Source organism: Theobroma cacao, chromosome 5, assembly GCF_000208745.1.
Source record: "Theobroma cacao cultivar B97-61/B2 chromosome 5, Criollo_cocoa_genome_V2, whole genome shotgun sequence".
Lineage (NCBI taxonomy): Eukaryota > Viridiplantae > Streptophyta > Magnoliopsida > Malvales > Malvaceae > Theobroma > Theobroma cacao.
Window position 1 is genome coordinate 3,613,296 of NC_030854.1, and position 14,970 is coordinate 3,628,265.

The 14,970-nt window shown below is 32.8% G+C and overlaps 2 protein-coding genes across 3 annotated transcripts; one reads left to right on the forward strand and one right to left on the reverse strand.

Moving 5' to 3' along the window:
• On the forward strand, positions 8,504–11,033 carry LOC18598056 (alpha carbonic anhydrase 7). Its single transcript, XM_007027401.2, has 7 exons — positions 8,504–8,830; positions 8,930–9,147; positions 9,928–10,037; positions 10,173–10,287; positions 10,402–10,566; positions 10,658–10,711; positions 10,822–11,033. Exons 1-7 carry the CDS (start codon positions 8,734–8,736, stop codon positions 10,909–10,911), a joined length of 849 nt encoding a protein of 282 aa, XP_007027463.2. The 5' UTR covers positions 8,504–8,733; the 3' UTR covers positions 10,912–11,033.
• Positions 11,836–14,970, reverse strand: LOC18598057 (E3 ubiquitin-protein ligase MIEL1). Of its 2 annotated transcripts, none has more exons than XM_007027404.2 (13): positions 14,592–14,970; positions 14,001–14,114; positions 13,829–13,916; positions 13,675–13,734; positions 13,518–13,550; positions 13,312–13,389; positions 13,176–13,219; positions 13,053–13,093; positions 12,871–12,953; positions 12,693–12,784; positions 12,496–12,565; positions 12,349–12,390; positions 11,836–12,260 (listed from the first exon to the last, which is right to left on the reverse strand). In XM_007027404.2, exons 2-13 carry the CDS (start codon positions 14,069–14,071, stop codon positions 12,108–12,110), a joined length of 855 nt encoding a protein of 284 aa, XP_007027466.2. In that variant the 5' UTR covers positions 14,072–14,114; positions 14,592–14,970; the 3' UTR covers positions 11,836–12,107. The 2 variants fall into 2 exon arrangements, with proteins under 2 accessions (XP_007027466.2, XP_007027465.2); XM_007027403.2 differs by lacking the exon at positions 14,592–14,970 and adding an exon at positions 14,227–14,334.

Sequence of the window (14,970 nt, forward strand, 5' to 3'; positions counted from 1 at the left end):
TAGGACCCAAAAATTAGCAATAAAAATTAAGAAAATATAATTTACGCCCACTAATTTTTCATATTATATATCCCAGAAAATTTAGGAGGAAAATTATTGAAAATCTCAGGACAAAAAGATGGATTTGGACATAAATTTGTAAGAGATAGGCCCTGAAATTATACAAGGAATTGGTCCCACCTTATGACTTGCACTCACAGAACAACCCTGCATGAGGGCCCAATGGAAGATTACTTTTTGACTCTTGATTATTTGGCAGGTCCCATATCTTTGAAAATTAGAGACGATTATTAATTATACCCATCATTGTCTTAGAGTATCCTGCCTTTAGTCAAATTTTACATGTCAAAAAATACATTATACTCCACCTTTTACTTTAAATGGACAATCTAAGTCAAGATATAGTCAGTGAATCTTATCCAAAAACAGTAACATTATTGGCCTATATTGAAAATCATAACAAGTATTTTATAAATGTTCATGCATGCTGTGACACACAAGTATAATTTTATTATACTAATTGCAAATCTCATTGGTTTCAATTGTTATATATATTTTTTTATACTTTAGCGTATCTATAAGTTATCACAACGATTTTATTACACCCTTTTAATTTCTAGTAAAAATGTTTATTTTTATTTTTAATATTTGACTCAGCAATTGATATACATTTACACTTAAAGAATAGAAATAGAATCTCTTTTCTTAATCGAATCTAAAATATAAAAGTATTCAAACTTTGTTAATTTTAAGAGAATAGATTTAATCCGAATCTAATGTTTTGAATAAAAGAACACATATATACCTGCAAGGAAATTAAAAAAAAAATCGAATTCTATGAATAATGAGATACTTATATCTCCTATGTTGAATTAAATACTCTAATGCACTTATACTGAATTTATAAAAGTTGATTGCTTTCTGGTTAATAATTAGGATAGTTCAAAGGACTTAATAGGCATAGCTAGTACACCATCACCCTTGGCGTCCACAAATTCTTATGTTCTCTTTTTTCAACCACCGAATCTTGTAGAGAGCAGAAACCCCATTTTTATTTTCTCTCTTTCTTTCCCTCGGTATTGCCCAATCATTTAATCTCGAATTTTATTATCTCATTTTTTTTATATATTTAAAGTCATTGAGAGGCAATATATTATATTTGATTGGTTGAGGATGGAGGGATTTAAAAGCATATATAGATCCCGTTAAAGATAACCTTTTTAGTAGTAGTTCTTGGCTTCGGTGGAACATGGTGAAGTGTGATAAAGTGAGTAGTTACCATCATGTCCATTTGGATACGCTACACTTAAAAATCATATCATCAATAAACTAAATACCAAATGGACAGGCATCATAATTGCTTCTTCCATGGCCCATTTTGATTTTTACGAAACTTTTCACCCTTTTGGGAGAACCTCACACTCCCATCAGTTTAGTTAAAGGTTTCTATAAGAGATTAAAAATCATTCTTCAATCTTTAACGGACAAAATTATGGCTTTTGTAACCCTAACTTCTGCCCATATACAGGTAAAGCCGGATGGTAAACTTGGCATGCACCTCGGGAGGGAGGTAACAATTTCTCCTTGTTTATTCATTGGCCTTTGGTGGCAAGAAGATTTTGTTCTTCCCTCGGTTGGCTTAGATTGCGGGAGGTGAACAACTTTTTCTCATTTCTTCCGGATAAAAATGAACTCCTTTTCCTAGCAAATCAAAGTTCCATGGATGAAAATTTGAAGATTCAAAACTTGTTGAAATCTTTATTTTTGTATGGGGAGAAGAGCTAGGACTGACTTTTTCCAACTTGGTTATGGTTCGAGATTATATATAAGCCAATGAGGTAAAGGTTTTTGTCCACATATAGCGACAGTGCTCTTTAAAGTTATTATATATATTAAATATTATCATTTAATACATTGAAAATCATCGTATAAAAAATTATCAGCTATTTTATTTTATGAAAATTTTGTATTACTATAAATACCACCTTAAAATGGTCTAAGTACTCCTTAGAAAAGTCTTATGTTAAAACAGGAAAAAAAAAAAGTAAGTTTAAATTTTCCAACTCTAATTAATGAGAAGTCTTTTACAAATCTAGGGCGGCTAACCCTTAGATCTCTTGATCATTAGGTTTGTTAAGCATAGCAAAACCCTTACTGGCCCAGCCCAACTTTGACAAGTGTCAGCAATTGGGCTTTTATTGAACACCTCAATGACAAGCATAGAGTCGGAATTTGGGTAATATTAAGCTTTCACTTCATGTCACGTGTCAAAGGTTTTAAATTTTGAAAATAAAATTTAAAATTTAAATAAGTTTGTAAATCATAAGTCTATATTTTTAACTTAAAAGATATATATAATAAGCGATAAAAAGTTTATATTTATATGCGCAATATCCATCACATCTCTTACTAATGTGATATCCGCGACATTCTATCTCATCTAATTGTGCAATGTTTCTATTGTATTGGCTATTTACTCGTAAAAAAAAGAGACTCCCACACTAATTCTAGTCTATCTTGACCATTATATCTTTCATAGGAACCCCATATTAGTGAAGATTCGAATTTGATCTAATATCAAATGTCACAGTCAAAATTTAAATTAATCTCGTACGGTCTTAAATTTTGAAAATAAAGCTTAAATAAGCTTATAAATCAAAAACTCATATTTTCAATCCAAAAGATATATTTAATAGTTGGTAATGCTTCTATTGTATTGGCTATTTACTCGTAAAAAAAAGAGACTCCCACACTAATTCTAGTCTATCTTGACCATTATATCTTTCATAGGAACCCCATATTAGTGAAGATTCGAATTTGATCTAATATCAAATGTCACAGTCAAAACACATCATTCCTTTATTTATATTTCTACACTATTTTATTTTCTTTCTTAACCTTTTATTTATATTTACAAGATAAATCTTATATTAGAAAAAATTCTACATATTATAAAAAGGAATGAAGTATATATATAAAATATTAATTATGTTCATAAACTAAATCTAATTAAATATTTTAATCCAATTACGTAATAATATTATACTATAATTTTATTAAATAATTGATTTAATTTATACAATCATCTTATCAACCGTAATCCTTATTCATACCGCGGTGCAAATCCAGAAAAACTTCCAAAATCAAAGTAGTTGATGTCCAAGCGTGTTCAAAATAAGCACACTAACAACGTTGAGAATAATTGAAGAAAATAAAATGGAGAGAACTAAGACCGTGTTAAAAAAAAAAAAAAAAGCTCATTATTTTTAAAGAAATAGAGTGTGAAACATGGAAAATGTCTTTCTTCAGAGCAACCAAATGAATGCCAACTCTCACCTTCAACCTACTCTGCTCTCCTGCTCTTTAGTACAGTTGATTGACCAAAAAATAAAAGGAAGACTTGCAACCAAATCATCATGAACAAGGCACTGCTGGCTGCTGATACAAGAAGACATCAGAAATCCAGAATTCTGGAAGCAATTTAAAAGACACACATGGCAATAAACAAAAGTAAATAATTACTAGTAGAGAAACAAACCAGTCAAACGCTTCTATTTCTTCTCCATGCAGTCATGTTTGACTTTAAAACCCATTATTTAGATGCAACTAGTTTCTTACATGACACTTTTTTTGTCGCTTCATCATTTTTTTTTTTTACATTCATTGTATGCAAACTTGCCGAAACTAGACGACCTTCATGCATGGATTACTTGCATGTTTACGACCTTCACTAAAAAGGGGGGAAAAACCTGGACCCTTTCCAAGCTTGACCATGCGTTACCCAACCTTTCTTAACATATAATTAATGCAGGAAATAGAGTAGTAGTTCCATTTTGAAACAATTGCAAGCAGAGAGACTTAAGTATGATCATTGGCAGGCGTTTGATCAGATTCAGATGCTCGCTGGCCATTATCCCATGACTGCCTTGGAATGCTATGGTGATTATTTATACCAGGCTAGCCGTCAGCATCTGAACTTTCCACTGGCAGGTTCTTCTTGTCTTTGCTGGTAATGTTACCTTCAACAATCAGCATCCTTCTGTTGCTGGCAAAAGCCATGTTTGCCACAAGAAGCAGTAGGAACAATGAGAAGAACAGGAAATTCCTGGCCATGTGGCTTGGTAGTTTTAGGCTACTGCTATAGCAGTTTGGATGTTTGAAAGGCAGATAAAGAGCTACTTGTAACAAGAAAAGTGGAAACAGAGAGTAGGTGGAAGGCTTAGAAAAATCTGATTGTGGAATTTCCATTAATAAGGGATCAAGTCACTAGTTATAGTTAACTGTGATATAATGCTCCATTTTCTGTGTTGCAATCGATAGTATTATCTACAAGGAGCACTGCTTATTGCAATTCAACCCCCGAATGGGAAAGTACCACCTTACCGTATGAAGGGGGCCACCAGATCCTATTATCAATACGCGTATGCATGGTATTCATAGGGAAAGGAGGATTCTGGGAAAAGATGGCAGATTTTTGAAGTAATAAAATAAGAAGACAATCTGGAGAAAGTTATATCCACCATGAAACAGGGGAGATATTATTGTTCCTGTGCTTAAACGTGTGTATCCATAACAGATGTACACGTTTGTCTTTCCATGGGTTTTTGTTTGTATCTTCAAGTCGAAGCCAGATATTTTGTCCGGTGAGAGTTCAAATAAAAGATACACGTACTCCGTCAACATACTTAAAGCAAGAGAACAACAACTAATAAGAATCGAGTACACTAACTTTGCATAAAGTCTCTGCATTAAAAAGATGAATAATTAAAAACAATGGAAGAACAAGTTCATGAAGTCTTTTAGGTTAGCTCTAACGTAGATTTGGTAATTTTAAATACGATATGAGAAAATACGAGATTAAACAAGTTTGATTTAACATTAACGCGTTTCATATTTAATCATATCTAACAAGTTTAATAACATGAAAATTTTCGTATCTTAAAGTATCAGATACGAGTAAAACATTTAAAACACGTTTAATTAATTATGTTAATTATGTTTAAATATGTATATGTAACACGTTTATTAACTTGTTAAAAATTAATAATCAAAGATTATTTTAACTTTATTTAAATAATTTTAAATAATTATTTTAATAAAATTTTTAAATTTTATAAAGATAATAATGTAATTATGCTATGCTCAAATCTTAATTTTGAACTTTTGTTTTGTTATATTTGATATTATTATTATTATTATTATTATTATTTTGTTTTGTTATAATTATTTTCATAATTATAGATTTTAAATTTAAATAATAAAATTATATTTAATTATTAATATTTTTATTAATTATGTTAAACGTGTTATTAATTGTGCCGTGGCGTATATTAGCACATTTAACAAACGTGTTAAACGTATAATGTCATGTTACACGATTATTAAACATATACGTATACGTGTTTTAAATTTAAGATAAAAATATTATTTATGTCATGTTTTTATTTAATTTTAACGTATTTCGTATCTGACAAGTTTAAGATACGAAAACACTAATTACTAGGTCTACTCTAATGGAAGCAAGCAACCCTCGTTGACTCCAAAAAGGTTAGCTTATTTAACACTAACTTCCCTAAAATTTGATTTTGATTTGGGCTAAAAAATGATACTTGACAATTATTGAAGATTGATTTGAGATTTGATGAACGCTAAGTTAATTTATGATGGGCATTTTAATAGTTTTAGATGGAGTAAAAATTTGAATAAAAATTAATTAAAAATGACTTAAATAAATTTTGATTTTAAATTTATTTAAAAGTATGTACGTGAAATTTAAGATAAAAGTAAGATATCTTCTAGAAGTAAAGTAAATCTATTCTTTGATTTGAATGATTCGATTATTGGTGTTGGTTGGTCTTTGTTTATTTAAATTTTATTTTCCTTTGTACCAAAAAGCAAAACAAAACACTTATTCAACACATAATTAATTGTGAATGTGATGATGATTTCATTCGACAAAAAATAAAAATGAAAAGCAGAGGACAACAGGTGAAAAAGTTTAAAAGCATACGCTTACCTTACACATAAAGGCTACATGGATTACTCCCTCCGAATTACTATCCTAGAATGTACAGCAGACGAAATTGGTCAAAATACATAGAAAGTCCTTATACTAGGGTCAAAATATGGGTTTAGAGGGTCGATTTTGAGGAGAAAGGGCAGGGCAGAGACAGAAGAGAGCCAGAGATAGGAGAGAAGTAAAAATGAGAAACCAAAACTAAATGTACTTTAAATAGCCCTAGTAAAACAGTGTATTTTTGGGTAAAAAGGAAGAGAAAAAAGTCACCTTATCCATTTTTTTATTTAATTTTTTTTAAAATCTGACATGTTAATGTCACATTAGATTGAGTTATTTTATAGACCCAATTATACATAATGTTCAAAATATATAGATTAAATTAACAACATTTTATGTAGTCAAAACTTTAAAATATAAAAGTTTACAGGGTATTTTGACGGACAAAATGTCAAAAGATTTAATGTGCGCTGAATTGTAAGAAATTAACAGCGGTAGGCAGTCTATTAATTATGAGCCACCAACCAAAAGAAAATTTCCGACGGAAGCGGGTAATAATTTTCCATACTTGTATCCCAAGGCGACGTCGGGGAGCGTGCAGGGTAGCTGATGCTGAAGAAAATAAATGCCCATGATAAAATATGAACTACCCTTTTGACCACAAATCTTCCATTTCTTATAGACCCTAATACAGTTGCAAAGTTGGGTTGTGAATAAAGGCACTGGTCGGAAATGAGTCACATTCATATAAGCAGCAAGAATATTAGAGAATTGAATCCAATAATCATGCCACAGTTTTTCTCCCAAAAGAAATTCCAAAATTTTAAATCCCCCTTCCCATAAATTATCATGAAAGAAAATCCGTCAGCATAAATTTGCATTTGGGCATGACACTTATCTTACCTAAGACAGATAAAAAGATATTTATATTTAAATATTTAATTTATTAATTGATATATGAATATTTTATTTAAAAAATATAATTCGAATATCTTCTCTTATTTTTTTTAAAAAATAAAACACGTTTTGAATATATATATGTGAAGACAGCTGAGAGTTGAGTGGTAGTTATATTTTGTGTTCTGTTTTCCTAACGTGTGAGAGCATATCTCCGGATTATTCTATCATTGTGGGTGGATCTTGGCTTCATCTTCCATCCACCCAAAACCACTGTTCCAACAGCCAAAACCGTGTGAAGGAAGGAGAAATTTCCTTCCCACGTACTGGGAGATTTTGCTATATGAAAATGTTGGGTCATGCCACTTTCTTTCTGTCCTTGATGAGTTGTCTTTAAACCAATCAATAGATAATGGCAAATGCTTCGTACACATAAGTTCGGTGGCGTTGAAATTTTATCAGTATGAGTGAAGAATATAGCAGTGTTATAATATATTAATGATATAATACTTTAAAATATCTTAAATTATTTACAAATATTAAAATATTTTTTTTTCATTTATTATATTTAATTAAATTTTTATATTTTTATTCTAAATTAAATAAATTTTTATAATTAATAATTAATTAATTATCTTTAATTAAACTATTATTTATCGTTTCTATATCATGTGATTTTGATATGATATGTTAGCATGCATCATAAATATGATGCAACATGTTTACGCTTCATGATATTTTCACTTTTTATATTAATATCATATTAACGTTTTATAAATATAATATGATTTGAATGTTTTTGAATAGTTTTAAAAGTTTTTAAAATATTATGTCTAAATTAATTATTGTATTTTAGTAAAAGTTTTTTTTAATTAATTTTGTTTAAAGAAATTTTCATTCAAAACCGTTCCACGTCCTTCAAAGTTTCAACTTTAATTAGGAGTAACCCGCCCGAACGGATATATGCATTTTGAAGGGAAAATATAGTCAAGGACTCCTAGACTTAAAGATACACAACGTCAAACGCGTTGTTACATTTAAATAGTTGAAGGTCAGAGCTAGCTAGGTAGCCACCTCAAGCATTGATTTCCTCCTGTTATCGCCTGGCAAATTGTTGAATTTAAGATCTCATCATGCTTCATTACAAAAGATATGCGAGTACATTGAAAAGTTTACAATTGACCCCATCTATATAAATTGTTTTATTTGTTTTCTCTCTCATTTTTATCTCAAATCTCACAAATTGTCATATATTTTATTTTTTTTTATTAAATTAATACGTATTTGATTTTAATTTTTTGCCTCTTTTTTTCTCTCATAATTTTATATTATTGAGTGAATAGATGGGGCAAAGAATGGAAATTTGGATGCTTGAAAAGATGAAACAAACAGTGAGTCAATTAGTCAATGTGGTCGGTAAGAGTAAGAACCATTTTGGGAAGTTGCTTACTCGGTTTACGAACTGTTTCTTTTGGACCAAAGGAAAAGTGTCAACTCTGCTGCCGCTGCTTGCCCTTGTGTCCACCAAGGTTACAACCTGTCTTTCTTGAGTATTTCCGTCCCATTTGTTTATGTATTAGGTTACTTGCCATCTCAATCTCATATCAATAAGCCTTGAATGTCCAAGAAACTAGTAGGAAAATTCACTTTTCTGTCTTTTTTCTTCTCTCTGAAAACCTTTCTCTTACCCCTATCATTATAAATACTCTTTTATAGTCTTTCCAGCATATCATATCATATCCCAAAGAAATAAGACACAGTCCCCATTTTCTGTTGCTGTTTGTTTCTTTTGCAACTCTTTGGTTTGGCCTTAAAAGAACATGAAGCATCAAAGCAAACCCATCTTTGTTTCAGTTTTTCTAATCTTCGCAGTTCTGTTTCTCTCCTACTCAGCTTCAGTTTCAGCTCAAGAAGTTGGTAAATGTCAAAAACAGAAAGCAAAAGTGGTTGTTTTTTTTTTCTAATATATATGGTAGACTGATAGAGAATGTGACATGTGAAATTTGTATGATGCAGAGGATGAGAGGGAGTTTGATTACCTGGAGAACAGTGGGAAAGGACCAAGCCAATGGGGAGATCTGAAGAAGGAATGGGTTGCTTGCAAAAATGGAGGTCTGCAATCCCCAATAGATATGTCAAGTCTGAGAGTGAAGGTAGTCAACAAATCTGGAGAGCTGAAGAAGAGATATAAGCCCTGCCATGCAATCGTCAAGAACAGAGGCCACGATATTTCGGTAAGGAATTAATGCAGACATGAATGGTTTTAATCACACTTTATTATCATCAAACTAATAAGCTACATCACAAGATTTCATATCCAATTTTCCAACTAATTAAACTAGCCACCACCCTCAATCATCTTTCTCCATGACAGCATGTACTTCAAGTTTAATTTAGTTCTTGTAAATTCTTGTTTGCTTTGTTTTTGTGGTTGTGTTGACTTGGATTACTTTCATAGTTTACAAATTGCTGGAAAAGCAAATGGTTTAAGCAGATGCTCACAGGTTTCCAAATCAAATTCATTATTCAGTAAAGTAAGTTTTCTAGCACCGCCTTCCAAAAGAATATAGCCAGCCATGTGAATTGCAATGCATGTCAAACTACAAGTTTTGTCCCTTTCACATGGAAAAGCTTATCAAACCCCTGCTTTGTTCTTTTCTTCCAAGAAAATAAGCTAATGGGCATATGTGAGTTGTGTTATTCAACAGGCCCCACCCACCTCATAAAAATGGAAAATGTGCTGATCAAACCACTCTTCAAGTCTTCAACTACTACTACTCTTTGCTATAATGCTTATCTATACCTTTTAAAAAAAGAAGCAGACGAAGACGAAGAAAATAAAATGAAAGTAAAGTAAAGTAGGCCCTGGGAAACTTAGTAGTAGTTGTGGTTTCCATGACTTTTAGAATCAAACGAGCCATCTTGGATGACACATGAATTAAAAATTAGGAAATCATAATAAACATCATATGAACAGCATCTAATATTGTTGTGTGTTTTCTCTGAATATGCAGCTTCAATGGCCGAATTATGATGCCGGTTCAATCAAGACTAATGGTACCGAATACTTTCTCCAACAAGCTCACTGGCACTCACCTTCTGAGCATACCATTAATGGCAGAAGGTCTCTACTCTCTATTAATTCATCTTTCTTAGTCAAACACTAAAATGTCGATAAGGTGAAATAAAAAGATTCAATTCAACTTCAACCGACTTACAAGAGTTTTTGTTTCTCTTTTTGATTTTGGACAATAATTAGGTATGCCCTGGAGCTACACATGGTACACCAGTGCAAGGACCCCAATGTGAAGAACAATCTAGCTGTTGTTGGACTACTCTACAAGTTTGGTGCACCCGATGCTTTCCTCTCCAAGGTGAAGATTAATTTCCACAGTGATTAGAGCGTATCAGATGTGTGGCCTCCAAATTCCAATCATTTTGTGCCACTTGCAATGTTCTCTGACATATTATTTGCTCATATATTTCAGCTGATAGGCAATATTACATCCATGAATGATCATGTGCAAGAAAGGTACATGGGGTTGATTGATCCAAGCTTGATCAAGATGGGTGGCAAGAAGTATTACAGATACATGGGCTCATTGACAGTCCCTCCCTGCACTGAAGGTGTCATTTGGACAATGAACAAGAAGGTAAGTAAATCCAGTCATCCCTAACCAACGCTTTTGTCCTTTTAAACTCCTCTAGAAATGAGATCCTGAAGCATATTTGAACTATATCCAGATAAGAACTGTTTCAAGGGACCAAGTCCGGGCACTCCGAATAGCTGTTCACGACGTAAGTAGATACCTATTTGATACTTGATCATCAATTTAGCTAACCCTGAACATTCTTGAAATGAGCAATTCCAAGCATAATCTAACATTTGGTAATCAAATGATTTTCAGTATGCAGAAGCAAATGCAAGACCTGTGCAACCACTCAATCGTCGAGAGATAGAACTTTATGGCCGGAACCCAGGGGACGTACCTAACTGATAAGATCTACAAGTGTATTGAGAATGCAGATTTTTTTCCTTGACCCTATTCTTTTGGTTGATATATAAAACAATACTTTCTCATTCTAATGTGTTCATACACCATTTTGAGGTTACATGTCATTTGCTGTTACTAGTTTGCTATATCATGCTGCATTTTTCAGTCATCTAGAATGAAATGGTTAGAAATTGTGAGGCTAGAGATAATCTCATGCTAGCCAGAAACTTTAAAGATGAGAATAACTTAGATCATAGATAGAGTAATCTAGAAATTAGGTGAAAGCGTTTAAACTTAACAGTCTATAAAATTCAATCGACTATGTTGCATTGTTTCCCAGCAATGGATGTATATGACATTTAAATTCATCAAAACTAGAAGGGCATGTGCAGAGGCTTGTGTCCTTTCCTCAGCAAACTGGTGAAGTAACTGGGAATATAAATCGTCTACTTGTTTGTCAAATTAGACATGATGTTACCTGCCTGCCAATTGAAGCAGCTAGAGTAATCAAGTGAATCAGAAACTGATTTTTCCTCAAGTGAATGATGTTACCATTGCCTAATATCCGGGTGACCATATAAATGATTGATACTGAAAGCTAAAAATAATTGCACAAGGCACTGATGGCCCTATCAGAACACGCCATCACATTCATTCCACATAAAACCCTTTCATCTCAAACTCATTTAGAGATTAGAATTATCAATCATATAGACAGTGACTCAGTTGACACATCACACTTCTAATACTCCATTATCAGTTATAGTCTTAATCCCAACCCACACGCTCCTCATCCTTTTCTGATATAAAGGATAAGTTAGTGACACATACCCATACAGGCCATGGTTAGATTACAAGCAAAAACAAAGTTAATTCAAGCTGAAGTATTTACCGGATGCAAATTAAGGGAAAATATAAAATTCAAAATTGATTTCTTAAAAATTTTGGAATTTATTCAATGTCAACAAGGATCCGAGTACACTAGCATATGCATTCTTCCAAGTTTCGCTTATTCTACTTATACAATCAGCAGCTCCAGAACCAGCAGAGTAGAATACAGAGACAAGAGTAAGCAAAGTATAAGGGAATATATTATCCCGGCTACCCTCTGCTGACCAAGTAGATTTCCCCATTCTACAACAGTTAACAATGGACCTAAGTCGAAACTGAAAACCATTAAATAAACATAGTTGAACCCATCATCTAACTATTTCGGCAATCTCTGACGAGCATGAAGCAGCACCTCCCCGTGTCTGCCTTGTGTTGTATGAGTTGCATTTTAGGCACTTGTGTGCGACGATATGAAAATTAACCTCAGAATTTTCGCCACAGTCATTACAGAGAATCCAAACCTGGTCAATCAAAACACTGTCTCAATCATAAATAGTTAAAAGGAAACTAAGCACTGATAGCTGCTAAAAATATGCAAATTTGACTGACCATCTTATTCTGATAAATTTGAGGCATCACTGTCGAAGCAACCTGAAATTTGTTTCAAGAACATTTTGGCAGTAGACCAAATCAGAAAATTTACATACAACATTGCTAAAGACAAAAATAAGTTGATCTAAGGTATAATAAACATGCCTCACGATCAAGTCTTTCCCACACCCGGGACATATCACAGTAAGATTTTGAGCAAACAGGACACGAATACCTGCAATAACATTATTAACACCAAACCCCGCTGCCCAACGATAATGTACAAATGAATAAGGAAATGCTTTTGCAAACATAACCAGCAGAACCAAGAGGTTGCACTTGTGTTCTCAAAAGGGACTCACCGGAAATGAGACTCCATCTGTTTTACACATTCCAAATGTATAGTGTGGCCACATGGTAAGACAGTTATGTCTTTCGTTGTATCAAAGAGAAACTAAACAACAAAACAAAAAATTAGCGGCTGAAAAAAGGCATGACAATCCATATCATTCTACTCAAACCTTCAGTTTTTTAACTTACTTCAAAGCAAACAGCGCAATTATGGTGCATAGCTTTTTCAACACAATTGTGGGAGTTCTTCAACACTGTAGAATAGCAACATCCTACAACAGATACAAATACAATCCAAAAATTAATGATTGAAGAAGGAGAAATTTAAAAGGTCTTTAAATTAAAAACACAGGATAAGTTGGTAAACTTACCACACTTATTACAATGGAAAAAATTCTCCTCTCCTCCAATTCTACAATACCAAACCAAATTAATCATCAGATATCATATAAATATGGGCACACAAAAAGAATAGATTCTAGCAAAATTCTAACCTGCAGATACCACATTCGTCACAATGGTACTGATTTTTCGAGACCTATCAATTCAAGAAAAAAAGCTTTTCCTTGGTAAGCAAGTACATCTATGAATTGCACTTCTTCAATCTTAAACTGCATTATTCTGACTTACATCATCATCGAAAAAGTTGCATTTCGAACAAAAATAGTTCCCCATGCAAACCCCACAATAAATGCAATGCTGTTGAACCTAATGTAATTCAAGAAAAATCAGACCAAGTTAGTATTCTTTTATTACTGTTATTTCCATTCCACTCATTATTTACATCATTTCTACAGTAATTTTTATCAACATTAAAATACTTTTAGGAAACTTACATCTTGTTCTCTGTCACACAAGGAACAAATAACCTGAAAAGAGAAAGACATTTTATATATTGAATATAAAAAAATCAGCTAAGAATCACTTAAAACAATGAAATAAAGGTCCAAAATTATTACAACAAAAACATAGAGAAGGCCAAAGAAAGCTGACCCTTTTAATATCATGGCGAGGAACCTCATGACGATCTAAAGGATTAACTTCGATTGAGTTCTGTTAAAAAAGAAAATCTTTTCCAAAATTAAAAGGTTGTCTACCAAAAAAAAAAAAAAAGAAAGAAAAAAGAAAGCAAAGAAATACTAAGGACCTTGGATTCATTATGGCAATGCCTGCAGTCGAATATCTCATCGCAACAAGGTGCCCTGATCTTGCACCTTCTTCGATAATGCGAACATCTTCAAAATCACAACAAAAAGAACAACAAAATTAATGCACAAAAAATTGGTGGAAAATGAAATTTTTTGGAGGAAGAAAAATACCCGAATTCCCCATATCCGTTCTCCATTATAGATGAAGAGTTTGACATCTTGGGCTCAAAACTGCTCTCCATTAATCTCCAACCTTTCTTTTTCCAATTTATACTCCAAATTTACCTGAAACCAAAATTTAAACAAAAAAAAAGATGAAATTAACTTGGAGATTAAACCAAATAAAAGTCCTAAAGGGCTACAACATCTTAGGCTTTCCCAAAAAAAGAAAACAGACCCGAAGTGAAACGGGTAAATAAGGTTTCGTTTCAGAGAGCTGAATCAGGTATGAAGAGCTGAGCAATTGAGCATGGATCAGACTGGAGGAAGATAAACAAAAAATGTATATATAGGAATCCCTCAACTTTCATGAAATTCCACATTGACCCCTGCTTTAGATTTTCTTTTTAATCCATAATAACCAACCTCCCATCCCTAACTTCCCTATTACCAGGCGACACGCCAGCGTTTTTGCCGGCCGACCCAATTATTGCACTTAGAAAAATGGGACAGAGAGAGAAGAAGAAAACAAACGCAAAGGGACAACAAAGTTTAACATTCAACCGAAAAACAAAAGTTAGATAAATGAAAAGGTTAACGTACCAGCTTGAAGAAAGGAAAAAATGGGGTCTTTCGGTTACGTAGGTTTGGCATCGTCAGAGGTGTTATAAATAGTTCAAAGTTCTAAACTTTAGGTTGAAGAAACAGTGAAATTACCCAAAAGGGTGAGAAGATAAGCTGTGGCAACTTCTGCGTAATTACGGGCATGGAGAGAGAATCTAAAACTAGCAATGGATAGATTCTGTAGTTCATAATCTTAAAAGTTTCTGCAGACGATGGTTTTGTCCCAAGGCAAGGATTTACAGTGGAAACTGTAGTGTTGTTGTTTGACTAGACGGGCAGCCTGGACTTTTCTCTGACAGTCGGTAGGGTGCACGTGTCAAATTGTGGATGCGGGGCCGGTTTTCTCAAATGGTTGATT

Excerpts from the sequence above, each read along its gene's own strand:
- LOC18598056 (XM_007027401.2), top strand. The coding sequence starts at position 8,734 with ATGAAGCATCAAAGCAAACCCATCTTTGTTTCAGTTTTTCTAATCTTC. Across the intron at positions 10,288-10,401 it reads CCGATGCTTTCCTCTCCAAG|CTGATAGGCAATATTACATC; the intron begins GTGAAGATTAAT and ends CATATATTTCAG. Across the intron at positions 10,712-10,821 it reads TCCGAATAGCTGTTCACGAC|TATGCAGAAGCAAATGCAAG; the intron begins GTAAGTAGATAC and ends AATGATTTTCAG.
- LOC18598057 (XM_007027404.2), bottom strand. The coding sequence starts at position 14,071 with ATGGAGAGCAGTTTTGAGCCCAAGATGTCAAACTCTTCATCTATAATG. Across the intron at positions 13,917-14,000 it reads AACGGATATGGGGAATTCGG|ATGTTCGCATTATCGAAGAA; the intron begins GTATTTTTCTTC and ends GTGATTTTGAAG. Across the intron at positions 13,735-13,828 it reads ATTGCCATAATGAATCCAAG|AACTCAATCGAAGTTAATCC; the intron begins GTCCTTAGTATT and ends CTTTTTTAACAG.